The sequence below is a fragment of the Mus caroli genome, unplaced genomic scaffold, assembly GCF_900094665.2.
Source record: "Mus caroli unplaced genomic scaffold, CAROLI_EIJ_v1.1 scaffold_9808_1, whole genome shotgun sequence".
Taxonomy (NCBI): domain Eukaryota; kingdom Metazoa; phylum Chordata; class Mammalia; order Rodentia; family Muridae; genus Mus; species Mus caroli.
In genome coordinates, this window is record NW_018390144.1 from 10,718 (window position 1) to 20,255 (window position 9,538).

Genomic DNA, 9,538 nt, shown 5'->3' on the forward strand with positions numbered 1-9,538 from the left:
CTGTTCAGGAAGATTTCCCCTGTGCCCATATGTTCAAGGCTCATCTCCACTTTCTCCTCTATAAGTTTTGGTGTGTTTGGTTTTATGTGGAGTTCTTTGATCCACTTAGACTTGAGCTTTGTACAAGGAGATAAGAATGGATCAATTCACATTCTTCTACATGATAACTGCCAGTTGAGCCAGCACCAATTGTTGAAAATGCTATGTTTTTTTCCACTGAATGATTCTAGCTCGTTTGTCAAAGATCAAGTGACCATAGTTGTGTGTGTTCAATTCTGGGTCTTCAATTCTATTCCATTGGTCTACCTGTCTGTTGCTTTACCACTACCATACAGTTTTTATCATAGTTGCTCTTAGTATAGCTTGAGGTCAGGGATGGTAACTCCACCAGAGGTTCTTTTTTTATTGTTGAGAGTAGATTTTGGTATCCTAGGTTTTTTGTTATTCCAGATGAATTTGCAAATTGCCCTTTCTTACTCTGTGAAGAATGAGTTGGAATTTTGATGGGGATTACATTGAATCTGTAGATTGCTTTTGACAATATAGTCATCTTTACTATATTAATCCTGCCAATCCATGATCATGGGAGATCTTTCCATCTTCGGAGATCTTCAATTTCCTTCTTCAGTGACTTGATGTTCTTATCATACATATATTCCACTTCCTTAGTTAGAGTCACACCAAGGTATTTTATATTACTTGTGACTATTATGAAGGGTGTTGTTTCCCTAATTTCTTTCTCAACCCGCTTATCCTTTGTGTAGAGAAAGGTCACTGATTTGTTTGAGGTAATTTCATTTCCAGCTACTTCACTGAGATTTTGTATCGGGTTTAGGTGTTCTCTGGTGGAATTTTTGGGGTTACTTTTATATACTATTATATCATCTGCAAAGAGTGATATTTTGGCTTCTTCCTTTCCAATTTGTATCCCTTTGATCTCCTTTTGTTGTCTAATTGCTCTGGCTAGGACTTCAAGTACTATATTGAATAGGTAGGGAGAAAGTGGTCAGCCTTGTTTAGTCCTTGATTTTAGTGGGATTGTTTCAAATTTCTCTCCATTTAGTTTGATGTTGGCTCCTGGTTTGCTATACATTGCTTTTATTATGTTTAGGTATAGGACTTAAATTCTTGATCTATCCAAGACTTTTATCATGAATGGGTGTTGGATTTTGTCAAATGCTTTCTTAGCATCTAATGAGATGATCATGTGGGTTTTTTCTTTGAGTTTGCTTATATATTGGATTACGTTGATGGATTTCCATATATTGAACCATCCCTGAATCCCTGGGATGAAGCTTACTTGATCATGATGGATGATCATTTTGATGTGTTTTCAGATTCGATTTGCAAGAATTTTATTGAGTATTTTTGCATCAATATTCTTAAGGGAAATTGGTCTGGTGTTCTCTTTCTTTGTTAGGTCTTTGTGTGGTGTAGATATCAGAGTAATTGTGGCTTCATAGAATGAATTGGGTAGACTCCCATCTGTTTCTATTTTGTGGAATAGTTTGAGGAGAATTGGAATTAGGTCTTCTTTGCAGGTCTGATAGAACTCTGCACTAAATCAATCTGGTCCTGGGCTTTTTTTGGTTGGGACACTATTGATGACTGCTTCTATTTCTTTAGGGGATATGGGACTATTTAGATCGTTAATCTGATCCTGATTTAACTTTGGTACCTGGTATCTGTCTGGAAAATTGTCCATTTCATCAGGTTTTCCAGTTTTTTTGAGTATAGGCTTTTGTAGTAGGATCTGATGATTTTTTGGATTTCCTCAGATCCTTATTTTATGTCTCCCTTTTCATTTCTGATTTGTTAATTAGGATACAATCCCTGTGCCCTCTATTTTTCTGGTTAAGGGTTTATCTATCTTGTTGATTTTCTCAAAGAACCAGCTTCTGGTTTGGTTGATTCTTTGTATAGTTCTTTTTGTTTCCACTTGGTTGAATTCAGCCCTGGGTTTGATTATTTCCTGCCTTCTAATCCTCTTTGGTGAATTTGCTTCTTTTTGTTCTAGAGCTTTTAGGTGTGCTGTCAAGCTGCTAGTGTATGCTCTCTCCAGGTTCTTTTTGGAGGCACTCAGGGGTATGAGTTTTCCTCTTAAGGAATGCTTTCATCATGTCCAATAAATTTGGGTAAGTTGTGGCTTTATTTTCCTTAAACTCTAAAAAGTCTTTTATTTCTTTCTTTAGTTCTTTCCTGACCAAGTTATCATTGAATAGAATTTTGTTCAGCTTCCACATGCATGTTTGTTTTTTATTATTTATGTTGTTATTGAAGATCAGCCTTAGTCTGCTATGATCTGATAGAATGCATGTGATTATTTCTATATGTTTGTATTTGTTGAGGCTTGTTTTGTGACTGATTATATGGCCAGTTTTGGAGAAGGTACCATGAGGTGCTGAGAAGAAGATATATCCTTTTGTTTTAGGATAAAATGTTCTACAGCCTTAGGTTAAATTCTTTTGTTTCATAACTTCTGTGAGTTAAACTGTATCTCTGTTTATTTTCTGTTTCCATGATCTGTCCATTGATTAGTATATTATGTTAAAGTCTTCCACTATTATTGTGTTCATTGCAATGTGTGCTTTGAGCTTTACTAAAGTTTCTTTAATGAAAATGGATACCCTTGCATTTGGAGCATAGATGTTCTGAATTGAGAGTTCATCTTTGTAGATTTTACCTTTGATGAACATGAACTGTCCCTCCTTATCTTTTTTGATAACTTTAGGCTGGAAGTCGATTTTATTCAATATTAGAATGGCTACTCCAGCTTGTTTCTTGGGACCTTTTGCGTGGAAATTGTTTTCCAGCCTTTTACTCTGAGGTAGTGTCTGTCTTTGTCCCTGATGTGGGTTTCCTGTTTGCAGCAAAATGTTGGGTCCTATTTACATAGGCAGTCTGTTAGCCTATGTCTTTTTATTGGGGAACTGAGTTCATTGAGATATTAAGGAAAAATCATTGTTGCTTCCTGTTATTTTTCTTGTTAGAGTTGGGATTCTATTCTTGTGGTTATGTTCTTTTAGATTTGTTGAAGGATTGCTCTCTTGCTTTTTGTAGGGTATAGTTTCCCTCTTTGTTTTGGAGTTTTCCCTTTATTATCCTTTCAAGGGCTTGTTTCATGGAAAGACATTGTGTGGATTTGGTTTTGTCATAGAATACTTTGGTTTCTCCATCTATGGTAATTGAGAGTTTTGCTGTGTATATTAGCCTGGGCTGGCATTTGTGGTCTCCTTGGATCTGTATAACATCTGTCCAGGATCATCTAGCTTTCATATTCTCTGGTGAGAAGTCTGCTGTAATTCCAATAGGTCTGCCTTTATATATTACTTGACCTTTTCCCCTTACTGCTTTTAATATTCTGTCTTTGTTTAGTGTATTTGGTGTTTTGATTATTATGTGTCAGGAGGAATTTCTTTTCTGGTCCAGTCTATTTGGAGTTCTGTAGGCTTCTTGTATGTTCATGGGCATCTCGCTCCTTATGTTAGGGAAGTTTTCTTCTATAATTTTGTTGAAGATATTTACTGGCACTTTAATTTGATAATCTTCATTCTCATCTATACCTATTATCCTTAGGTGTGGTCTTCTCATTGTGTCCTGGGTTTTCTGGATGGTTTGAGTTATGATCTTTCTGCATTTTGCATTTGTTTCTGTTGGTAATATTCTCACGTTTGTCTTTCGCCATCTGATAAGATCTGGTGTTAGATGTTCTAGCTGTCCCTGGCTGGAGCTTGTTCCTCCTGTGAGTATGTAAACTTGTGTCAGCACTCCTAAGAGACTAGTTCTCTCCTGGCAAGACCAGTGCACAGAGGGCTGAAGAACATCCCCACCTCCTGGCTGCAGATGTAGTCCTGTGAGACCCTGTCCCATAAGCTCTGTTGCTTGTGGTCTCCCTTGGGTCTTCAGAGGAGCAGGCAAGCTGTTGCCTTTTGTGTAACTCTTTTCCATTCATACTGTGGGGTCTTTTACTCTGTGTCCAGCAGAACTCCCGGAAGGCTTTCAGATTGTTGGGTAAGTTGCCCTGCATGCATCAGAGCCTGTGGGAAGTCTTCAGACTGTGGTGTCAGTTGCCCAGTTGCCCTGTGTGCAGTGGAACTTTTGGGATGTCTTCAGGCAGTGGTGTCTTCAGAGCAGTAGATAAACTGGCTATCTGCCCTGGCCAAAGGTGCTGGCTGGTTGGATATCAATTTGATATCTCTCTCTCTCTCTCTCTCTCTCTCTCTCTCTCTCTCTCTCTCTCTCTCTCTCTCTCTCTCTCTCTCTCTCTCTCTCTCTCTCTCTCTTATTTCTCTTACCACAAGGCAGGGTGAGTCTTAGAATCCTATTTCTCTGTCTTCTCCTTTTTTCTTAATGGGACATGTTTAATTTGATGTCCAGAGCTAGAAAATTAGCTCATCATTTAAAAACATTTGATGCTATTATAGATGATCCAGGTTTGATTCCCAGCACTGACATCGTAGTTCACAGCCATTTGTATCTCCAGTCTTGGAGGTTGTGACATTCTTTTCTTTTACAGCACCACTATGTTTGTGGAACACTTACATACATGCAATGAAAACAAAAAATAAACATACTAAAACTAATGCTTATCTTTTAAATATGAAGTGTAAGTATTTATTATTCACAAAGAACAAAAAAGAACAAAAAGAGGATAGGAGAGATAGGGAAAGGAGGAGGAGGAAAAGAGAGAAGGTAGATTGTTCTGTGTTTTGTTTTGTTTTTCTTGCAGAAATTTTGTCTTGGTTTATGTCTTTTAGCTAATGGGAATACATGTTTTGCTTTCATATATGCATGTGGGCTATCCATACCTGCAGAAGTCAGAGGATTTTGAGGACCAGTCCTGGGTCCTCTGAAAGAGCAGCAGATGCTCTTAACCACTGACCCATCTCTCCAGCATTTCTGCTGAGAATTTTGTACAATGTTTGTAAAGTAAACATTAAAAGATAGTTTTGTGTATGACATATACTTAATGGACTTTCAATAAAATACTGTACTTTAGTTGTAACTGAAGTTTGGAAAATTCTCTGAGGCTATGATCATTATTTTAAATATCTAGATGAAACACTTGTTAATTATGATCACACTTGTTTAATGAGCATTAACTGTTTTCTTCTACATCATATCTCCTCTATATTATCTTCAGAACCCCAGCATCAATTTAAATATACAGATATAGAAAAGACTGTATTGGTACCTGGCCATAGCAGCTTCATGATCACAAGAATTATGGATAGATGGACTGCTTTTGCCTTGGCTACTATGCCTGAAACAGTAACATCATCATTGACGTTTTCATCAGGCTCTTGGTTCTTGTACAACTTTGGCACAATTGTAGGACGGTTTTGGACCATAGGTGTAAAACCATGTAATTATTGGATTCAAGAAGATAGTCTTGATTTTATGTCCCTTAATCTTGTGAAGTATATTGATGTGGGACACAAAGTAGATTTGCAATTTAAGGCTATTCCAACAACAAAAGGTAAGTTTGCATTTTTATTAGATATTTTCTTTATTTACATTTCAAATGTTATCCCCTTTCCTAGTTTCACCTCCCAAAACCCCCCTATCCTCCCCGGCCCCCTTCCCGCCCCCCACTCACAAACCAACCCACTCCCCCTTCCTGGCCCTGGCAGTCCCCTATACTGGAGCATATAACCTTCACAGGACCAAGGGCATCTTCCCCCATTGACGACTGACTAGGCCATCCTCTGCTACATATGCAGCTAGAGCCATGAGTCCCACCATGTAGTTTCTTTGGTTGATAGGAGCTCTGGAGATACTGGTTAGTTCATATTGTTGTTCCTCTGCAAAGCCCTTCAGTTCCTTGGGTACTTCCTCTATCTCCTTCATTGGGGACCCTGTGCTCAGTCCAATGGATGGCTGTGACCATCCACTTCTGTATTTGTCAGGCACTGGCAGAGCCTCTCAGGAAACAGCTATATCAGTCTTCTGTCAGCAAGCTCTTGTTGGCATCCACAATACAGGCTGGGTTTTGTGGTTGTTTATGGGTTGGATTCCCAGGTGGGGCAGTCTCTGGATTATCATTTCTTCAGACTCTGATCCAAACTTTGTCTCTGTAACTCCTTCCATGGGTATTTTGTTCCTGCTTTTAAGACGGATCAAGTATCCACAATTTGGTATTCCTTCTTCTTGAGTTTCATGAGTTTTGCAAATTGTATCTTGGGCATTCCAAGTGTCTGGGCTAATATCCACTTATCAGTGCGTGCATATCATGTGAGTTCCTTTGTGATTGGGTTACCTCACTCAGGATGATATGCTCCAGATTCATCCATTTCTCTTAAGAATTTCATAAATTCATTGTTTTTAATAGCTGTGTAGTAGTCCATCGTGTAAATGTACCACATTTTCTGTATCCATTCCTCTGTTGAGGGACATCTAGGTTCTTCGCAGCTTCTTCTTCTTATATAAGACTGGGTAAACTTGCTTTTTTTTTAAAATTAGATATTTTCTTTATTTACATTTCAAATGCTATCCCGAAAGTTGCCTATACCCTACCCTGCCCTGCTTCCCTACCCACCCACTCCCACTTCTTGGCCCTGGCATTCCCCTGTACTGGGGTATAATGTTTGCAATGCCTAGGGGGATCTCTTTCCAATGACGGCCGACTAGGCCATCTTCTGCTATATATGCAGCTAGAGACATGAGCTCTGGCGGTAATGATTAGTTCATATTGCTGTTCCACCTATAGGGTTACAGACCCCTTCAGCTCCTTGGGTGCTTCCTCTAGTTTCTCCATTGGGAGCCCTGTGTTCCATCCTATAGATGACTGTGAGCATCCACTTCTGTATTTGAGCAGGCACTGGCATAGCCTCATAAGAGACAGCTATATCAGGGTCCTTTCAGCAAAATCTTGCTGGCATATGCAATAGTATCTGGGTTTGGTGGCTGATTATGGGATGGATTCCCAGGTGGGCTGGTCTCTGGATAGTCCATCCTTTCGTCATAGCTCCAAACTTTGTCCCTGTAACTCCTTCCATGGGTATTTTATTCCCTAAACTAAGGAGCACTGAAGTGTCCACAGTTGGTCCTCCTTCTTGATTTTCTTGTGTTTTGCAAATTGTATCTTGGGTATTCTAGGTTTCTGGTCTAATATCTGTTTATCAGTGAGTGCATATTTAATGATTTCTTTTGTGATTGGGTTGACTCAGGATGATATCCTCCAGATATATCCGTTTGCCCAAGAATTTCATAAATTCATTGTTTTTAATAGCTGAGTAGTACTCCATTGTGTAAATGTACCACATTTTCTATATCCATCCCTCTGTTGAGGGACATCTGGGTTCTTTCCAGCTTTTGGCTATTATGAATAGGGCTGCTATGAACATAGTGAAGTATGTATCCTTCTTACCATTGGAACATTTTCTGGGTATATGCTCAAGAGAGGTATTGCTTTCTGAGGAACCACCAGACTGATTTCCAGAGTGGTTGTATAAGCTTGCAATCCCACCAGCAATGGAGGAATGTCCTTCTTTCTCCACATCCTTGCCAGCATCTATCATCATCTGAGTTTTTGACCTTAGCCATTCTGACTGGTGTGAGGTGGAAACTCTAGGTTGTTTTGATTTGCATTTCCCTGATGATTAAGGATGTTGAACATTTTTTCAGGTGCTTCTTAGCCATTTGGTATTCCTCAGTTGAGAATTCTTTGTTTAGCTCTGTAACCCATTTTTAATGGGGTTATTTGAATTTCTAGGGTCCAGCTTCTTGACCTCTTTGTACATATTGGATATTAGTCCACTATCAGATTTAGGATTGGTAAAGATCCTTTCCCAATCTGCTGATGGTCTTTTTATCTTATTGATAGTGTCTTTTGCCTTACAGAAGCTTTGCAATTTTATGAGGTCCCATTTGTCAATTCTTGATCTTACAGCACAAGCCATTGCTATTCTGTTTAGGAATTTTTTTCCTTGTACCCATATCTTCAAGGCTTTTCCCCAATTTCTCCTCTACTAATTTCAGTGTCTCTGGTTTTATGTGGAGGGCTTTGATCCACTTAGACTTGAGCTTTGTACAAGGAGTTAAGAATGAATCAATTTGCATTCTTCTACATGATAACCGCCAGTTGTGCCAGCACCATTTGTTGAAAAATGCTGTCCTTTTTCCACTGGATGGTATTAGCTCCATTGTCAAAGATCAAGTGACCATAGGTGTGTGGATTTATTTCTATGTCTTCAATTCTATTCCATTGATCTACCTGTCTGTCACTGTACCAGTACCATGCAGTTTTTATGACAATTGCTCTGTAGTACAGCTTAATGTCAGGCATGGTGATTCCACCAGAGGTTCCATTATTGTTGAGAATAGTTTTTGCTGTCCTCAATTTTTTATTATTCCAGATGAATTTGCAAATTGCCCTTTCTAACTTAGTGAAGAATTGAGTTGGAATTTTTTGATGGGGATTGCATTGAATCAGTAGATTGCTTTTGGCAGGATAGCCATTTTGTCTATATTAATCCTGCCAATCCATGAGCATGGGAGATCTTCCCATCGACTGAGATCTTCAATTTCTTTCTTCAGAGACTTGAAGTTCTTGTCATACAAATCTTTCACTTCCTTAGTTAGAGTCACACCAAGGTATCTTATATTTTTTTGTGACTATTGTGAAGGGTGTAGTATACCTAATTTTTTTCTCAGCCGGTTTATCCTTTGTGTAGAGAAAGGCCACTGATTTGTTTGAGTTAATTTTATATCCAGCCACTGCACTGAAGCTGTTTATCAGGTTTAGGAGTTCTCTGGTGGAATTTTTAGGTTACTTATATATACTACCATAGCATCTGAAAATAGTGATATTTTCCCTTCATCCTTTTTAATTTGTATCCCCTTGATCTCCTTTTGTTGTCGAATTGCTTTGGCTAGAACTTCAAGTACAGCTGAGTCCCGGAACCAAGTTGGCGCCCGCTGCTCCTGAGGCAGAGGGCTTCCAAGCCAGGCGGACACCTGTCCTCTGGCTAGAAGGGTGGCCGGATGTCTGCGGCCGGAAAAGGGTGCTGCCTCAGCGGCTCTGTGGCTCCTGCCTGTCCCAGAAGCTGTCCGCTTCTGTGGTTCACACTCTCACCTGTGCAGACTAAGTTCCTAAGTTCGGTGGAGTCCCAGAACCAAGATGGCACCCGCTACTCCTGAGGCAGAGGGCTTCTGAGCTACTACTTTACTAAAAAGGGCTAGAAGTCTAAATATGCCAAAGTTGAAATGAGTACTGAAGCAAAGCAGAAGAGAGGGATACAGTCAATGTGAAACATAGGGAAGAGAAACAGANAAAGAGGCCTAAGTCTGTCCTAGAGTACTCACATNTTTTAGTTTTCAATAGAGGATNAGTTGTAGCAGGAGAAACAATCAAGCTATTTCAGTCTAGGTGTGATCTAGTTGCTCATTCAGTACTGGAACTCCATGTTGGTTCAAAGTTTTCACTGCTCCTAAAGCCAGAAGAGACAAACCAGGTGCTGTGGGATGATTGCTCCTGCTTGTGTGTGCAGCTCATATTATTCCCACTTCAGGTTTAGGGCAATGATTGGGAATGGAG

The 9,538-nt window shown here is 39.4% G+C and overlaps 1 protein-coding gene across 1 annotated transcript in view; it reads left to right on the forward strand.

Moving 5' to 3' along the window:
• The window catches only part of LOC110288505 (cation channel sperm-associated protein subunit beta-like), a gene marked incomplete at its 5' end in the record, with an annotated part of 40,268 nt that overhangs the window by 9,758 nt on the left and 20,972 nt on the right, over positions 1-9,538 (forward strand). The window contains one exon of the mRNA XM_021154831.1: positions 5,144-5,479. Within this exon, the coding sequence (XP_021010490.1) occupies positions 5,144-5,479 (336 nt within the window). The remainder of the gene's footprint in view (positions 1-5,143; positions 5,480-9,538) is intronic.